Consider the following 19,640-nt stretch of genomic DNA (forward strand, 5'->3'; position numbering starts at 1 on the left):
GGCATCACATGTCTGCATGTTGCCCTGTGTTGTTGTAACTTTGAAGTTTTGAAATGACAAGTTTTACAGAACAAAAGAATGAGATCACCATTACCTAAAGGCGTGCTTGTAGTAAACAACTTAAAGGGATGGGAGGGTGTCTGCCTCCAGGACAGTGCTGGTTTGCCTACTGCCTGCTGTAAGATGGTTTCCTCTCCAGCCGTGCCGCCTAGTGCTAGTGCCTATGCAGCATCCTTCTGGACCTTCTACAGTATCCTTGTGTGACCTCACGTAACTTCAGTCTTCCTTGTGCTGTGAATATTACATCTAATAGAAATCTCCTGTCTTTTGCCAGCACCCACGGAAAGATAGCAGTTAACTTACTAGATTGAAAGATGAAAATCAAATCCAGACCTAGTCTTGACCATGTTCTACTTGTTCTGATTTGTGTAGGGTTTTGTTTTCTTACATGAATTCTTGGTTCAGAACACCCCCTTGCATTTCATCTGACCTGCCATCGTCTCAGTGTGTAACTGTCAGATAATCTGTCCTTCCCAGGTTCTGAGAAGGTAGTTTGTCTCCACAGCTCTTCAGTCTCTACTTCATTTCACCCTTTATTCAATTGCTTTTCCCCTTCACTTGTTTGCCCCTTTTCCTCTTCCGTTTGCCCCTCATTTGAGTGAATTCAGACGGATTGCAGCAGCCTGTGAGAGCAAACACTATTCACCTTTATTTCCACATGAGTCAAGCTTAGGATTCCTTTGTGTAGTTCTGATGGATGATTAATGTGAGTCTGACATGCTGAACTTTTTTAAAACTCTCATAGCAATAATGCCAATTTTCTTTTTTGCAAGTGCATAACTTACATATATCAAGAGTACCAACAAAGTACCAACAAAGGCTTTCAAGAGTTAAAAGAGCTTTGAAGATATTTCAAGCTAAAGTGGCTTCCTCAGTGTCATGGCTGGTGAAATGTATTATCACCAGAGAGCTGGCGACTCTTGTTTTCTGTACTTATAGAGATGGTGGCTTTGTCAGGCCAGATATAAATCAATCTCATATACAGATGCTATCTGTTGAACATGATGACTATAAGATGACCTGGAACAACAGCATATGGAAAACTGTCCCCTAGTCTCTATTAAGAGAATTATTCCCAGGTTCACTATAACCTAGTGTCATTAAAAAACTGGCACCAGAAACATTCTCTTGGCTACATATGCTCCATGACGGTGATAAGACCATTGAACTCTAGAATCTCCCCTTGGGTGTAGCTCGAGTCCACCAACATGCTGGTAGCATGACCTTGGTTCTGTTGCTTGACCCATTTGTGCTCTACTTCCTCGGATTGTAAACTGTGTGCATATTGCAATGATCTCCTAGGTTCTGGAAGATTAAATGAACAGATACATATAAAGTACTTCATGGAGTACCTGATGTAAAATAAGTGGTACACATTTTATATAATGTTATATTTATCAAAAGATGGACAATAGGCTATGATGCTTTCCTTATAACTTGTCAGCTAAAAACAAGGGCAGTTGATTGGGGTCATAACCTCCAGAGGGATTAGCTTTACTCTTGTTTATAATTTCAAGGGTTTACTCCTCTCATTAGAGTATATACTCTAATTATTTTTATCAGTGCCTATTATATGGTTTTTTCCACTTTTGTTCCTATGTGTCTTGTCTGTTGCATAATTTTTGTGTGTTACATTTTTAAAACCAGATATATATAGCAATACTATTTTAGTGGCTTTTAAATCTTTACTTTCATGAGTCTGTGCAATGAAAATGAGGATATGTAAAATTTCAGATGAGCACTTGAAAAGTTATGGAATAAAACCTTGTGCGTGGTTATAAATTCCCATTTTACCCATTTTAGCCAATATTCATATGTGATCTTTTACTAGAATACAATTATTGAAAGTACTCGACCATATGAATACACGCATGACTGTACGTTGCTTTTAAAGACACGCGATCACCCAGTAACGTGGTGTAAGTAAAATATTCTCTCTTTTAATTATGTAGTCGTCCTCGCCATCCTCACAGCCTCATTGTAGCCACTGCAGAACGAAGCCCTCATCATTGTGTCACCATGCATCCCTGCCCTGGGTCAAACGTAACCATGTAGGCCCTGCAAAGGCTACCAGTCCATCTCTCCGTCTTCGTCGCTGGCGACCCTTCTTACGCCTGCCATCTTTGGGTCTCCATTCTGTTGTAAGTGTAGTCAATCTTCCATCTCTTCTCCAGTGACAAGGGCAGCCTTTTTTGTTTGTGTTTGTTTTTCCTTAAACGTCTTCAGTCTTTAAAGTGCTTTTTCTCTTGGTTCACTCAACCATTTAGCTTTTTCTACCCCAATAAAATGGCAAGCATACCTCCATGCTCTGCAGTCTGGCTTGATTTTTGCCTGCGCCTTGGTGAATCTCCATCTTTCCATTCCATATTCTGTGACTATAAGGGTACCTGCCTACTGTTGATTATTGGCTATTGGCATTTGTGATAACACTAAGTTTCTGTGAATTGATAAAGTGAGTGTGTGTTTCTTTACCCATCAACTTTCTGATTTCACTTAGATAACTTAGGTCAACAAATGCTATGTGCCCTCCGAGTTCTCTGCCATCTATTTCTTTATTATTTATTTTTCATGTTTCTGAGCATGGCTCGTCTCTTGCCATGCTCTGGATTGCTTTACTTGGTCTGTCCTCAATCTAACCCCTTCATGCTGTAGTGTGTTGCTTCTAAGCTATTTTATTCCTTGACGTAGCTCAGGTATTTGGCTTAATCTTGATGCAGTCTTCCCTGCCAGTTCAGTTTCTAAAGATCTTTTCCAATTAGGAGGTGGAAATTTGTTCCTTGTGTGCTGATATAGGTGTCCTACAAATTTTATTATTTCTCTTGTAAGCTAAGATTATCAGTCAACTACTATAATATGCTTATCTATTGCTATAAATGTCCAAGTTGATGGAATTCCAATACTTCTCACACATTAAAATAAACAGCAGAATTAAGCAACGAAGCTCCTTCTGATGTTTTAAGCTACTGAAGGCATGACTGTGCTTTGATAGTGCCCGTGTAAACATGCAGTATCTGAGTGCAAATCATTATGGCATTTGAAGCAAGAGGAAGTTTAATTATGCATACATTTTAACATTTACATGCAGTGAAACCTCATTTACCTTTTGAAGCTGCCTTCAAACTATCGTGTCAATAATTTTCTTCAAGCATTTGCTTTCGCCACATGTACCTCCATTTGTACTGTCAGCAGACGGCTTGTTATTGTGTCTTCTCCCTTTCCTCCCTGCCCTTCCTTCTATCCCTCTCCACCCCTCCCCTCTCTCCTCACCAGATTACCACATTGGTTTGTCAATTTTATTCATTCATCCATTTGATATTTATGCTTCTCGGCTGTGCTGTGTACTGTTTGGCCCAGTGAAAGATACAGGGTCAATTGGAAGAATAAAGTACAATCTAATTTTGTACTTCTGACCAGGGGACAGTTCACTTAATTTTAAGTATGAAAAATTTCTTCTGTATTTAAAACTTCTAAACATAAATGAGAATGTCATAAATTTTGCCATTTCTAGTTTTATGTGTTTGTGTATTATTGTTTATTGCTGCATATTAATTCCATTGCCTTATTGCTTTACAAATATTTCCATAGCATAGTGCTTAAGAACATGGACTGGGGCTGTATTGCATGAGTCCAGGGGTCATCGTGTGGTAGCCATTCAGCGTGTTACTTACGACCTTTACCTCTGTGTTCCTGAGTGTAAGATACATAGATAACTACCTGACTAGATCTGTGTGATTAATTAGTCAGTACAAATATAGCATTCTGTCAGTGCCTAGTATAGATTAAGTGCCCTATAATTATACCTTAAACCTTAAATCAATGCACTCATTAAATACTAAGTGTAAATTTCACAATTTATTTAATGAGTGCATTGATAATTGATTTATATCACCTTTTAGTTCTTTGGGACTAATAAGAAGCCTTCTAAATTGGGGATTTAAAAGATACAAAAATGTAACTGGTAAGGCAAAACGAGTCTGCAGCTTCTGTTTTCCATATCTGCTATGGTGTTTGCTCTTTTGGACAGGCAGACATGCTGGAACTTGCTACTTGCTTACTCTTGGGTTTCCTGGAATACTTGTTGAGTGGTTGAATGATTACAGACTTTAAACTCTCAGACTAATGAAGTTAGTCAAAGGATAAAGCTTACCAGAAATAATGAGGTCTTGAAGAAAGTTGAAACATTTACCTTTTATGAAAAGTTGGAAGGGTTTCTTATTGTTTTAGAGGGTTTTTGCTTTTTGTTTTAAGACAGGATCTCACTGTGTAGCCCTGACCTCACACTCTTGATTATCCAGCCTTAGCCTCTCAAGTGCTGGGATTACAGGCTTGTGCCAGCACACCTGTCTTTATACCTGTATTTTAATATCCACTTTGAGTTAAAGGGGACATTGGTGAATAATTTTGATACATTGGATTTGATACTACTTATGTGACAATAAATTATTATAAAAATATATAAGGCTTATGTAGAATTTAACAGTTCACAAATATTTTCACATTGTCATTTAAACCTCAATAAGTTGGGACTAGAAAAATAGCTTAGTGGTTAAGAACACAGGTTGCTCTTTGAAAGGATGTCATTTTAATTCTCAGTTCCCACATGGTACTTCATAACCTTCTGTAACTTTTCAGGGGATCTCACATTCTCTTCTGGCCTCTACATACACTGCATGCACATGGTACACAATTATGCATCAGCATCAGGAAAAACACCCACACATATGAAAGAAAAAGTAATGTTAAAAAAAAAAAAACTAAAAAACCAGATGTAGCAAGACAAAAAAAAAAAAAAAAAAAAGACTATTAGCTTAATGCATATAGGCCTTAAAACAGATAAGAAACCCAAAGCTCCCAGGGACTGGGTGCATAGTCAGGTCTCAAACTCCAGTCAAAGCTTTTTAACCTCTAGTGACCTTGCACCTTATTGGACAATATGAAAAATGGAAGGTATATGATGCTTAGTTCTTAAGGGCAGTTGTTCAAGTAATTCGTTTATGAAAACCGAAACTCAGAGTCTTTGGACACTTAATAGTCTTTAAACATTATCTTATTGTCAGTAAAATAAGATTCCCAGTTAAGGAATTCCCTGTAGGATTCTTTTGTGTTTTAATGAATTTATAATGGTTTGCCTTGGGTCAGCCTTGAAAAAGTAGATTCTCCTCCACCTGATAAAGTGATACTAGGTTGAGTAATCACATCCCTGTCCTGACGGGAGGTAAGGAGACTAGTTCACTGTCTCCGTGTCAAGTATTGGAAGGACTAGATTCAAGGAAGAGTGGGCTCTTGTCCAGCATCATGGAAAACACGAGACATATTTTAGCGTCTTTAGGAGACAAAACTTTACAGAACTATCAAATTAGTGGAGTAGATTGTCTTAAAATGTAACGTCAGTTCCTGTAGTGAGAGGGGTCTGCAGTAAAGAGGGGTACAGGAACGGAATGATGATAAAACTGTGACGCTGACTTCTACAGCTATGGAATTCTTTAGTTCTAGACGGAAATGGACAAGAGGTAGTTTGCCCTAGCAGCTTAAGAAGACTTTCTTTCACTCATAACTCAAGGGAAATAATTTCAAAAGAATAGTATTAAATGAGTCATTACACCAGTAAATATTGGGAGGCATCCTGGATGCTGTATGAAATAAGACAGTAATGAATAAAAAGGTAGTGTTTATTCTGTAACTTTAATTTCTTCATCAAATGCATTTACATTAAACTATTGAAAATATAAAATGATTTGATGGTGGAAATAGTAACTTTTGAGTTACAAGACATTGTGTTGCCCAAAAAGATATTGGACAATATGAGACAATTTGACTTGAGCTACTTCAAATTTTTGCATCAAACAATTAAAGTTCCATGTGAATTTAGCTGTGATTACACTTCCTTTCAACATATTTAGAATTGGTAAATAGCTAACATATCTACCATGTGTCATAAAATGCCAGCTTATCTAACTTAAGTTATTCAACTGACTAAGAAATATATTACTTGTGTAAGTTGAATTTGATAAAAGGAAATGCAGGTATAGTTTAAATAGTTTAAATGTAGGTATAGTTAAAATAGTTTACTAGGAATTAAAGGAAAGAAGAAGTAGAAGTTACAGTATTTTGTATATTAATTTTTTCTTTTCTACAGTTATAATCATCAGACTATTTCCTCACATCTTTTTATTTATAAGCTGTTTGAATCTGGAATGATTATTTACACTGCATTGTTCAAAGCATTAAAAATTTTAACTTCGAAAGAGTGGCTAACTTTAAAGTTATGAAAAATGTCTTAACATTCATAGTGTAAAGTTTTATAATTGCATAAATGAGCTCAGTTGTGCATTTCATTGAACAGTGTGCGTTGTGAATATACTGTGCACACAGAGCGTCTTATGCTGGACACTGGGATTTCCGGTTAAGCAAGGTGTTCAGTTTCCAGTTTAGGTGAAACTGAAACATGTGTCTTCCTTGTTGATGGTGAACATGGTGTCACAAATGTACACATGGTCACTCTGTGCTCATACGAGTAATTGGCCTTGACTTATATTGGATAAATGTTGTCTTCTGTCATTTGATATCATTTATATACATTTATTTGTACTTGACTGATTTGGTTAACTACTAAGGTATATAATACATTTTCCCTCCTATTCCAGGCACCAAGTATAGATGAAAAAGTAGATCTTCATTTTATTGCGTTAGTTCATGTAGATGGGCATCTCTATGAATTAGGTAAGAACTATTTTAATTCATCCTGGGGAGAGTGATGACCAGGCTCTTGTTGTAAATGGGACTGTTGTTCTCACTGTGTTTCCTGAAATTGATAGCTCTAAAACTGGCTTGGCAGAATAATTGTTTTCCTTTTTAGTATTTTTTTTTTAACTAGGAAAAGAAGTTTTTGATATTCTAGCATCTTATAATTCAAGAATGTTGCATTTTGGTAAAGCAGAAATTAAACAAGTAGCATCTATGAATTACTTTGTCAATGTTTGATAAGCTATTGAATTAGTTGTCATATTTGAATGACTTTACTTTTAAAATGTATATGTTCAATAATGAGTATCACCCATTTTCAAACTTTTGTACTGCCCTATGTGTGCTAATCGGGTAATGGCTTCTTATTTAAGGCAGAGCACAGTGACTAAATACTTACTGTTTTTTTACACTGGAACTTAGAAATAATTGAACTGTAACTAGAAAAAATACATATAATTTCAACTTTAGTTAGGACATATGGTTCCAGTATTGAAAAGCAAAAGAAGCCCCCCAGCATAAGAGAAAGGGGGCGGGGGGGGGGTGGTGTCCCTAACTAAGAGAAACAAAGGAGCAGTGTTTTCAATAACCATGCATGTGTCTCCTGCCTCTCTGCTATCCGTTAGCTGCCACTTTAGATTTTCTTAGCTTATGCAAAGGCAGCAGTGTTCTAAAATAGCTCAGATTGTGACTGTATATATAATTCACAGAAGTTAAATAAATGTTGTACAGGAAATGTAGCAATAAAGTCATACACCTTATTAAAAAGAAATGAGCATTCTGCAGTAATGTGATTTGAATCAGAATCATACTAACTATAAAAGAAGTCGTTGTTAGGCATTTAAACTGACCTGCAGAACCAGTTAGAAGGAGCCGCGTCATATTGATTGATTGGTTCTACAGAATCTGCATGGAGATAAGGTGCAGTAGTCACTGAAGACCTCATGGGTCTGCATGAGGAGTAGAACTTGGTGGTCAAGCTCTTCCCTGGCAAGTGAGGCTCTGGGTTTCTTCCATTGCATGCAAGGAAGAAAAGACAAATGGAAGGGGCTTCAGAAAGACCAGAGAAGCAGTATATTTACTATATAGTCAGAGATCATAAGAGCAATGTTAGCACTGAAAATGACTTTACAGAGAAGACAGTGACACACAGATGTTTAGAAATTAGTGTAAGTCCCAGCAGTTAGGCAGCGACAGCCTCCTGTCACCCAGCCCAGGGGAGCAACCTGCCCTCTTAGCTTCTTGGCTAATGCACACACACTCGCATCAATGTTTTTTAAAATATGTAAAATTAGAAGCCTATGGAAATTGGAGCTTTAAAGCGAGTGTAAAGAAATGTAGAGATGTCAAGAGAGCCGCCGTCTTGGAAATGCTGCAGAGAGCAGAGATAGCGGCAAAGCAAAAAAAAAAAAATATGCACAGCTACTGATTTCTACCCGTGTGACTGACAGGGCTGGTCCTAATGAATTCACAAGGAATGCTGAGCACGCTGAGTAGTTGATACTGAAGCTCATGAATTAAAAATAGAGGTTAAGAAAATCCTATTTAAAAAAAAACTACTTAAAAATCACTGTATTCATTGGTCTTGGGGATTGCACCTAGGGCCTCATAAACTCCAGTCTGCCGCTGAGTTCATCTCATCTGATTGTAGGCATGTTGCAAGTAATTCCTACAGGACAGTTGCTTAACAGAGGGTGGTGGCAGTGTTTAATTGTTTACTTGTTACTAAGTTGTGAAGTTAACTCATAAAAAGGACCTAGTTATTTCTGGTTTTCTTTTCTTTGGGGCCTCAGGAAGTTCCTAGTGTATGTAGAGGGAAGTGCCACAGATTTGAAAATGAGTCACTTCGTCTGGACAGATTAGCAGATGGGAGTTCAGTGATGAATTCCAAGTAGACAGAATGAACGGACGGACTGTAAAATGTTAACTAATGAATTATTGTCTGTTAAAAGTAAGCTTGAAGCCCTTGTATTTTGTAATGATTTTGGATATTTATAGAAACGAGAACAGCAGATAGAGCTTCTATTTACCTTTCTCCTAGGTTTGTTGGGTCCTGTTAGTATTTCTGAAACATGTGAAAGTAAGTTAGAGACATGGCAGTGTCATGTCCTTTAACAGCGCTCTGTGTCTTTAAAAAAGGTGGATCCTTTTCTGTAGCGCTGCCATGTGTCAGCAGCATCGGACACAGCATCACGGGAGGGATCTGCCTCAGAGCATGCTCCTCATAACAGCCAACCCAGGCTCAGCTGTGGACCTTAGGGATCTGCCTCAGAGCATGCTCCTCATAACAGCCAACCCAGGCTCAGCTGTGGACGTTAGGGATCTGCCTCAGAGCATGCTCCTCATAACAGCCAACCCAGGCTCAGCTGTGGACCTTAGGGATCTGCCTCAGAGCATGCTCCTCATAACAGCCAACCCAGGCTCAGCTGTGGACGTTAGGGATCTGCCTCAGAGCATGCTCCTCATAACAGCCAACCCAGGCTCAGCTGTGGACGTTAGGTGGCCCTGGTCTGGAACATCATCTGCCTAAGTCCCTTTCATTGTCTTTTGTGTCAGTGACATTTATTTTTAAGAAGATGGGACGTTTTCTCTGAAGTTGTCCCTTGACCATGTTGTCTGCTCTTCATCATGACTTGATGCGTGTGGGGCAAGGATACTGTGGCAGTGATGCTCCAGTCCCCCTAGTGCCGTTCGCCCTCTTGTATCATTTTGGTGACGTTAACGTCGGTTACCTAGTTTAGTTAGTATTGTTTCGAGAGATCCTTTGAGACTCTCTCTGTAAATATGTAAGTTCCCATCAAGTTCCCATCAAACCCTACCCCTTTGTTAGATAAGGTTGAACTATATAGCTCTGGCAGTCCTTCCAAGGGTGGGGATTAAAGGTGTGTGTCCCTGTGCCTGGCCAGTGGCTACCACTGCTAAAAAAATAGAGCCAAGACTCTTGCAGGTCTGTGATCCTAGCTACTAGCAAAGCCGAGGAAGGACTATCATAAGTTCAAGTCCTATCTGGGCTAGGAGTAAACTCATAGCCAGTGCGCGAGTCTCCCCTTGAATGAAAAAGTATAAAGAGAATCGGGACAGGGCTGAATAGGAGAAGATTTTTCTAGCATATGTGGTACATTTGGTTCAGGCCCCAGTACCTCACAACATCAATAATACAATCTAACTGAAGGCTGGCTGTCTTGCCTCTTGGTTATCTTGCTCCTAACTGCTGTTAGAATGGAAAGTATATAGTTTGATTTTGCTTATTTTCTTCAACATCTCAAGAACATTTAATTTCTACGCTTAATAAGGTTGATTGAAATTCCCCAGGGCTAGAGAGATGATGGTTCAGCAGTTAAGAGCACTGACTGCTTGTCCAGAGGTTCTAAGGTCAGTTCCCAGCAACCACATGGTGGTTCACAACCATCTGTAATTGGGATCTGATGCCCTCTTCTAGTTTATCTGAAGACAGTGACAGTGTACCCGCATACATGAAATAAATAAATAAATAAATAAATAAATAAATAAATAAATAATCTTTAAAAAAAGAGAAAAAAATTCACATTATGCTAAACTTCAGCACCCAAAGAAAAAATATTCAGGAGAGTTTTTGCTTCTTAGAGTTTAATAAAATACCAGAACATAAGTGATACAGGAAAATATGCACATTAATTCTTTACTTAGTTAATAAGGGGAAACCTACATAGTTTTGCCTTTACATAAAAACTGAAACATAAAACTGTGTGGGGTACACTCTAATGAATATTATCTATTCTTTCAATAGTAGGGCAAAGAGGCTACTGAGGAATTTGCATGTCATAAAAGAGTATTTTATTACTGTATTTATTTTATGTTTGTTCTTAAAACAAGATCTCATATAGAAGGTTATAAAGTTTGGATATGGATCAATTCACTTTGATTAGCATTGGCTTTCATCATTGTGCACATTTTCTAGTAGAGAAAAGAATAGCTTACTGAAGATATTGTGAATTTAATCAGTAATAGTTGTGTGCTGAGTTGTTGCTTTACAGTGCTTTCATTGGTAATGTCAGCCACAATAGTATGGCTCTTCATCATAAAATCCTGTCATTCTTATGTAAATGGGATCCTCTGGTTTAGCTTTAAAACTGAAAAAGTGTTTGTAAGAATGGTTGCTGGGTAACTGCAGTTTTTAGTCCCAGCATTTGGGGAGCAGAGGCAGGGGGACCTGTGAGTTCAAGGCCAGCCTGGTCTAGAGAGTCCAAGATGGGCAGGTCTATACAGAGAAAACTTATCTCAAAAACAAAACAAAAGTAACAGGAACAATTCATTACAGGCCAATTGGGATTCTCTTTCAGAGGGACCTATATATAAAGCAGAAAACTGTTACTTGAAGATAAGATGTACCCTATCCAAAGCATGTACTAAATGCCAGGCACCCATAGACAGGCATACTGATGCGTCACGGACAGAAGGTGCAGCCGTCTAGTGAGGAAACCTCTGCTCAGGACTGGTGTCACTCCAGACACCAGCGTAGTTGCTTTAAATGTGAATGGGGTACACACACTAATTGTGTGTATATGGGGGAAGCTAAAACCATAGGTTGCATTTTTGAAACTCTTTATTTTAAGGTATATTACTATGTAAATTTCCTTGATTCACTGTTAAGAGGAAATAGCCTGTAAGGATGAGAAAGAATTTAAACTATTTGTCTATTTTCCACAGATGGACGGAAACCATTTCCAATTAACCATGGGAAAACTAGTGAAGAGACATTGTTAGAGGTAACAGTAAAATAACTGGCCCATTTTAACCTTTACTGAACGTCTTTAAAGTTGACTGTTTCCTTTCTGTAGATGCTGCTTGGTCCTTGATCATTTTAATTTTAGAACAGTCCCAAACAAAAATTTGAATTCATCTTAAAACTATACAAGCAAGAAGCTTTGTTCCTGAGCCCTGTGTGGACAAGCTTAAATTTGGAGGCAAAAGAATTGCTCACTATAGGCCATCCTCCGTTGAATCTGTGATATCATCAGCTGTGACTTGATCCCAGGTTCAGAGATCTTTTCATGGGAACAAATTGTGTGGCTTACTATCAGGGCATTATAGAATTGTTTACATTAAAAGTTGATTTTTAAATTTTGTGTAGTTTTGAGATGGTCTTGCTGTGTGACACTGGCTGGCCTGAAAAGCCTCTGTGGGACCAGCTGGTCTTGAACTTGCAGAGTTCTGCCTCCTGGGCATTTAGTCTCCTGATCAGCTAGGGTTTATGGCAAAAATTAATAATCACAGCCACGTGGAGAAATTATAAAAGATGAATGGGAACTTTCTTGCCTGTTACAGAGTTTCTTAACCAGGCATCTAGAAAAGGGGAGGGGCAGGGCTTGAGTAGAATGCTTGGCAAGACTGGATTTGATCCTCAGCCCCGGAAGCAGGCAGAGGAGCACGGTCACAGTATCTACTCTACTTTATGCTAAGCAAAGTACTTTGCCACCTGTTTATTCTTTGTTTATTCTTTAGTTTTCATTTCATATTGGAAAAAGAAGTCTTCAGAATAAAATTAGTGTGAATCAAAAGAAATACAGAATTTATATACTGAAAACTTATACTTTCCCTCCCATAGGATGCCATAGAAGTTTGCAAGAAGTTCATGGAACGTGACCCTGATGAGTTAAGATTTAATGCAATTGCTCTCTCAGCAGCATAGCATCTTGACAGAAACACCAAATACTGTATTATTTGCAACAAAAGTTAAATTTCTGATGCCATAACTAACTCAAAATTTTTAATATTTTCATTAACTTGACTAATTAAACTTTATGTGAATAAACTTTGACTTTACCTGTATTTTGTGTTGTTTTTGCTGTAACTTAAAGGCCAATTGTCTGCTTTTTTTTCCCAGTAGATTTCTCTTGTTGCAGTGCTAGTGAATGCTCTCTTACTCTTCTGATATTTCGAGAAGAACAACATTGCTGGTCTAGAATTTGACTCCCAGTGTGAATACACATTACATATTATCTTTCCTTATGTATGTACAAATAGTTGTTGAACGTTTACTTGCAGCAAGATGGTAACCATTCTAAACAACAGGAGCCGGCTAGCTGTGAACACTTTTGACTGACGCCATGATCATGGAGTTCAGGGTTTTGTGATCAGAGACAGGTAGCAAACACACAAAGAACACGCAAAGCAGTGATGGAGGCTACACAGTTCAAGTAGGGTTTGTGCTAGAGCGTCACGGAATCATCTTCAGATCTTCTTGTCAAGGAGGGCTTCTGTGAAAAGCTGACCAAAGCTGAGACCTGAGTGATAGAAAATTGTAAAGTGGGAAGGAACAGGAAATAGTCTTTACAGCATCTTGAATTTCTAAGTTCCTGATAGAAGGACATTTGGATGTACTGCCAGTGGGCTGTTGAGTCGCAGGGTGCTATTTAGGAAGAGTCAGGATTTATAACTTTGGAAGATCAGTCTGACAACCATGGATGAATACTTGGGACGAAGGGGCTTCAGAGTATAGACAGAAGGGCTTGTGAGAAGCCCACAGTGGCAGTTCAGTGAGTGGTAGTGAGTATATATGGGTGTGGTTTGAGGAAGGACGTTTTTAAAGACAAGTAGGCTCTAAAAAGGCGGAAGAACAGGATTGGATTAAGACCCAGGGTTACTGAAATGGAATGTTTTAGGTGTTTGTGGGGGAAGGCTACTTGGCTGTGTACATTTATCAAAGCTCATTGAATTTCACAATTAAAAATTTATATTTTACAGTATGTGCATTTCTTCTCAGATTTGGGTTGGACTGAGGCTAATAGGGAAAAGGCAAGCTTGTCCTAAATGAAACTCTGGACCAGTGACCAGCTGAAGTTTAAAGACATTTTAAGACACTGCATTACTGTGGATTCCTGAGGCATCCGTATGACAAAAGTGTCTTCTAGCAAGTGTATCATGGCACTGTGTTGTAGAATGAATAGTATCTTTATTATTAATGTCCAGTTGCATCAGCACCTGAAAATGTATGAATGATGGTTCGGGCTCTGTCCCACAACCTGCATTTTATACTAGGTCCCCAAGTGACCTACGAATATTTGGGGAATTGCTAGGTTGGATAAAAACAAGGTGTAATCAGGAAGCTACTTTGGACGACATTCACATTCCCCAGTTTTCTGTCATTGTAAAGACAGCATCTGATGGCAGTTAGGATGAAATGATCTGAATCACATTCTATCCTGGGACTCCATACCTTTGCCATGCCATGGTTTGAGCCAAGTGCTCTGTTGTAGTGACATCTTGTGTGTGCTTACACGACTGTCATGCAGTCTAGTCTGGCCTCCCTGTCTTTTTCCCACTGTATATAATGTCTTAGTTCTAAAGTAATGGGACAGTATCCAGAACTATTCTTTCTCCAAGTTTACTATGAAGAACACTAACGAAAAGACTAATTGGTTGAAGTGTAAGGGTTTTTTGTTTCTTTGTGTTTCTTTTCTATTTTTGTTTTATGTCTGAGCCACAACAGAGAGTATTTACTCACTATTTCTACTCATGTTAAACTGGAACTTTCAGTCTCAGTTTTCAGTGAAAACTCATCTGATTATGTGTCATTTGGCATAAGTGACTCTTTGGGCTTGGTCTGTTGAGGCTTACTTCAGGAGGAGCTCAGTCTGAACAATAGCCTAAACTGTTCAACAATCCCTTATGAGACAACTTGAAAGTTTCCCCTTCTGTTTCCTAAGTGCTTGCCACATCTGTTCTGTGGAAGTTCTGTGCTTAGTCACTTTTTTAAGACTTGGCACCTGTAGGACAGATTAATGGTTTACTGTAGAAATCTACAGAGACTAAGGCTGAGCAACTTGTGGCCCATTTCTATAATGTGAATCACTATGATAAATCTGGAGGGATGGTACTGTCTTAGTTATGGTTTCCATCTCTGTGAAGAGACACTGTGACCAAGGCAACTCTTAGAAAGGAAAACATTTCATTGGGGCTGGCTTACAGTTCAGAGCCCATACCCACAATGACACACTTCCTTCAACAAGGACACAATCTTGCCACCCCCTGGGCCAAGCATATTCAAACCACTATATCCCACTCCCTGGCCACATAGGCTTGTTCAGACACATGAGTCTATGAGGGGACACCTAGCCATAGCATAATGCAAAGTACATTTAGTTCAACTTCAATAGTCCCAGTTGGCTAACAATGTTAAACATCTCAACAATGTTAAAAAGTCTCAAGTTCAAAGTTTCCTCTGGTTTCATGCAATCTCTTAACTGTAATCCACATGAAATCAAATTATGAAAAAGCAGATTACATACTTCCAAGGATATACATTACCATTCCAAAATGTCGTAGTGAGGGAATACTGGACCAAAGTGAGACAAACTAGCTGGGCAAACTCCAAACTGCATGTCCTTGTCTGATATCAAAGCATTCCAGATCTACAGCTCCCTTCATCCCTGCTGACTGCAACAACTTCTTTCTCAGGCTGGTTCTACTCTCTATTAGCAGCTTTCCTCAGCCGGTGTCCCAAGTTTTTGTCCTCTCTAACATCTTGAGACATCCAAAGCAACTTCAGCTTCACAGCCTCTTGTTCCAGTGTTTGGGATCCACACATAAAATTCTGGGCTCCTCCAAAGGGCCTGGGTCACTTCTCCAGTTCTGCCATCTGTAGCACTCTGGGCTTTGGTTGATTCACTCCACTGCTGCTGCTGGTCATCCCATTGTACTGAGATCTCCAATACACTGGGGTCTTCTGCTGTAAACTAGGCTTCACCAATGGCTTCTTATAGGATCTCTTCATAGTGCAAAGCCTCAGCTTCTTTGCGTGACCCCTTCAGTTCTGGGCCATCAACTATAGGCCGCACCTTCACCAATGGCTTTTCCTGGCCTCTCACAGTGCCAAGCCTCAGCTGTTCTTCATGACCCCTTTATGCCTCCAAAGCCAGTACCACCCAGGTGGCTCTTACATTACAAAGTCCAGCTTCTATCTCTGGAACACAGCTTTTTTGTGCTCTCAGAAAACAGTACCCAGAAGATTTTACCTCAGTGATGCTGGTCTCCTCTTAATTACCACCAATCCCTTAGCTCCAGCTGACCAGCATCAATTTTCCTAGTCTGTTTTTGACTCTAAAGTCAAAGCCACATGACTGAAACTGCCATGTTCTATTGCTTGCTGGGGATGGGACATGGCTACTATTTCTCACCAGCTTTCTGTCTTCCAGTGGTTTCCTTCACTGCCTAAGCTTGTTCTGAAACTTGTTCTGTGGACCAAGCTGACCTTGAACCCAGAGATCTGCATGCTTCTGTCTCCTGAGTTCTGAGATTAAAGGTATGTATGCCACTCCTGGACCTAAGTCTTTCTTTACCTGAAACTTGCTGTGTTCCAGGCTGGCCTTGAACTCCTATGATCTGCTTGCTTCTGCCTCCTGGTATTAAAGACATGTACCACTGTGCATGGGCGTTCACTTTTCATGGCCTCTATGCCTCAAAATCCAGATCAAGCGAGTCATTCCATGTCAAGATCCAGATCAAAAAGCCTGTGTCTTCCAGTCTCAAGATCAGGATCACAGGTGTGTCCTCCATTTCTAAATTGTAATTCATTTCAGATTAAAAGTTCAAATGAAAACAATAACCAGGTCATAACAATTCTTAAATATAATTATCCCTTGTTCAACTGCAAACACATAATAAAATTAGCTGGTAGGAACTTGCCCCAAGGTCACCACTCCCTTAATTCTATTTAATATCCTTGAACACAGTATTTAGCTCCATTTTACTTCCTGGTACCCCTTTATTAAAACAATATATTTTGTGGGTTTTTTTTTTCTTTCTAAGCTTGCTACGCTTAATCAAAATACTGTTCATGAAAGTAAACCAGGGGACAAAGTCTATGCTGGCCTTTTTTGAAACTTCCTTTGTGGGTGTAGTTAATATAAATCTCTTTACCCTAGCCTCAGGCAGATTCTTTGAACCAGGGTAAAAAGCAGCAACGTTCTTTACTAAAACAAAAGAACGATCTCCAGAGTTTCAAACCACCCTCAGCACCAATGTCTTCCATATTCTTACTACAATAACCCATTAAGTCCCACTTAAAGCATTCTATGGCTTTATAAATCCAAAGTTTCAAAACCCACATTCCTCCAGACAAAATCATGGTTAAGCCTATAACATAATGCTCCAGTCCCGAGTACCAACTTCAGCTTTACAAGTACTGACAAAGGGACTAAAGGTATTTGCATGAAAGGCTTTGGAAGCTGACTTAAGCATCTTTTGTCAATGGTAATTGTTTGCTTTGAACTCCCAACACTGCAAGAAAAATATATTTGACAAACATATTTTAGTGAACACTGTGGTTAATGTTATACTTTCCATATTTGTGACGAAACCAGAAGTTCAACATATTCCATGGGAAATCAAACAATAATATACATTGTTTAAAAAAATCTGTAATTATAATAATATTTAAATAGATTTATTTTTATTTCATTTCAATTTGTATATAGTGATTATTAAGTAAGTCTTATCATTGATCGTGTGAAATGTAGTTCACTTATTTACTGACAGTAATGAATTTTAAAGATGTTTCTATCAGCTAATGCTTGTCTGCATCTATAGCCTCCAGAATAAGCATCTGCAAGCTGTCCACTTCTCTACCAGTGTTTGTAAAAAAAAAGGAAAACATTTCTAGGATCTACAGAAACTTTACTTGTAGAATATATTTTAGGTTAGTTTGTTTTTTGTTTTTGTTTTTTTTTTTTTTTAGCATAAAGGTCAGCTTGGATGAATGACAGACCATGAAAAGTTCAATTGCATATTTTACACTCAAGACCCTAGGATGATAGGAAAAAGCTAAGCTTGTTGGCAATGGATAAGGGGAAGGGAGTAGGAAGGATCTGAAGGCTTCTACCAGAACTGAAATCACTGACTTAGGACCAAATCTGCTCTAGAAAAGGGATTCCAAAGCTGAAGATCTTTGAGAGTCTAGATCATTTCTAAAACTATCATGTGGTTCTTAATGGGTCGCTGTGCTTTCTCTCTGGCCCTCACCATCCCATGTGGCTTAGTGATCTTAATCACAGAGATGCTCTTGAAGTATGGTTTGTCTGGGGGTGTAGAAGTAGACAGGAGATCGTCCTGGGAAACCTTAGAGCCAAGGTCATTGTCCTCTCAGGCTCTAGAATGGGGAGTCACAGGCTGTATGTTATCCAGTAAAAAGGTCCATGTGACTCCCAATCTGGAGCTGTTTGGGGGGATTCGGGTCTTGCATGTTCTCCAAGTTTCAATCAAAGATCCTGGGTTGGTGACTATCTAGGTATTAAAGCGTTGAGTCCTATAGTGCGTACCCTTCCTACAGTCTTTCACAAGGTGTTTCTGTCTCAAGACTTGGAAATTCAGGAAAGTGGGAAGGCAAGGTCCAGCACACCCTCACCCCACCCCCGTCTCAATGAAAATGCTATTGAAATCTTGTACTAGATCATCAAAGCCAAAGTTGCCATGAAATCACATCCCTCTTGCATAGCTGAAGCTGAAACTGAATTTCCCCAGAGGCCAAGAACCATCAAACCTCTGGGCCTCATGTGCCTCTTCCTTCCTCCTCTTGTCATCATCACTGTTGTCATGTTGAATCCCCCCCCCCCCAATTATCTTTGTGGCTCCAAGGTCCAGGAAAAGTGGAACAGTCTAGGAAGAGATCAAGAAGCTCATTCATGTATGAAGACTAGAAACTTTGAACTTCCAAAGCCCATGAGAAGCTTGAGATTCAACAGCTTTTACCACCCTGTTGAATCTATGTTAGATAATTCTTGCATAGATTTGTGCACACACACACAAACACACACACTCATGTGTTCCCATACATATGTTTGTATGTACATACCCTGTACAACCAGTCCTCCATATTTAAGTTTCAAAGGTATCCTCAGACCCAACCAACTGTAGAGGGTAAACATTTCGAAATATCAACATCCTTACACAGACCTTTGTCATTGACTCTAGCCAGTCTAACAGCTGTGTCATTTGCCTTGAATTAGGTATTCATAATGACCTGAGGATTGTTTGAAGTGGTCAGGAGGGTGTATATAGATGATGTGAACATACAGTGTCATTCTGGGATGTGGGTGTCCTGTAGTTCATGTCAGGTGGGGCTGGGATGGGAGCCAGAATCAGTCCACAAATAAAATCATCTGTCCCTGGCCCATACCTCATACTTACTCCTTAGCTACTCCCTACCAACAGCCAATCAAGGTTAGGTTGATAGTTCCAGATGTACTTTCATACCATTTTGCTTTAGAGCACCCACTCGTTGGCTTGCATGTGTTACAGTAGTTATTCAGTTAGATGTGTGCCAGGCTGGAAAGCCCCTCACTTGCTTGACATTTCCTTTAAAAGCTGTCCTACTGAGGGCTTGGGGCTTCACCCTCCCATCCTGCTTCAGCAGTGAGCCCAAGCTCAAGCTTGAATAAAAAAGACCCTTGTGGTATTGCATCAGAATAGGCTCCTTGGTGGTCTTCTGAGTGTCGAGAACGCTTCCTGAATGGACAAGGAGGTGCCTAGTCTGTCTGCAGCTTGATGTGCTATGAGAGGCCTTCCCTTTTCTGAAGACAGGAGAGGGGAGGTAGGGAGGAAGGATCAGAGGAGAGAACAGTAAGGGAAACTGCAGTCAGGATGTAAAAACAATCAAATTCCTTGTATTTTCATGAAATTATTATCAGAACCTAGGTATGGGATATGCTTTGTTCAAATAGCAGAGAGTGGATTATCAATTGCTTTATGTTGATATAAAATTTTGTCCTTGAAATACATAAATATCGTAGCATCAAAACTTGAACACTGATCCAGGCAGTGGCGGTACATGATGGTCTTTCAACACGGCAGAGAAACAGGCAGGT

General features: G+C 39.3%; 1 protein-coding gene across 1 annotated transcript in view; it reads left to right on the plus strand.

Moving 5' to 3' along the window:
• UCHL3 (ubiquitin C-terminal hydrolase L3) overlaps positions 1-12,599 on the plus strand; it is a gene marked incomplete at its 5' end in the record, with an annotated part of 42,530 nt that extends 29,931 nt beyond the window's left edge. Inside the window, 3 exons of the mRNA XM_080916782.1 lie at positions 6,705-6,780; positions 11,488-11,546; positions 12,386-12,599. Of these exons, the coding sequence (XP_080772908.1) occupies positions 6,705-6,780; positions 11,488-11,546; positions 12,386-12,469 (219 nt within the window). The 3' untranslated portion in view covers positions 12,470-12,599. The remainder of the gene's footprint in view (positions 1-6,704; positions 6,781-11,487; positions 11,547-12,385) is intronic.
• Positions 12,600-19,640: the final 7,041 nt, after the last annotated feature.

Source organism: Micromys minutus, assembly GCF_963924665.1.
Source record: "Micromys minutus genome assembly, chromosome: 5".
Taxonomy (NCBI): Eukaryota; Metazoa; Chordata; class Mammalia; order Rodentia; family Muridae; genus Micromys; species Micromys minutus.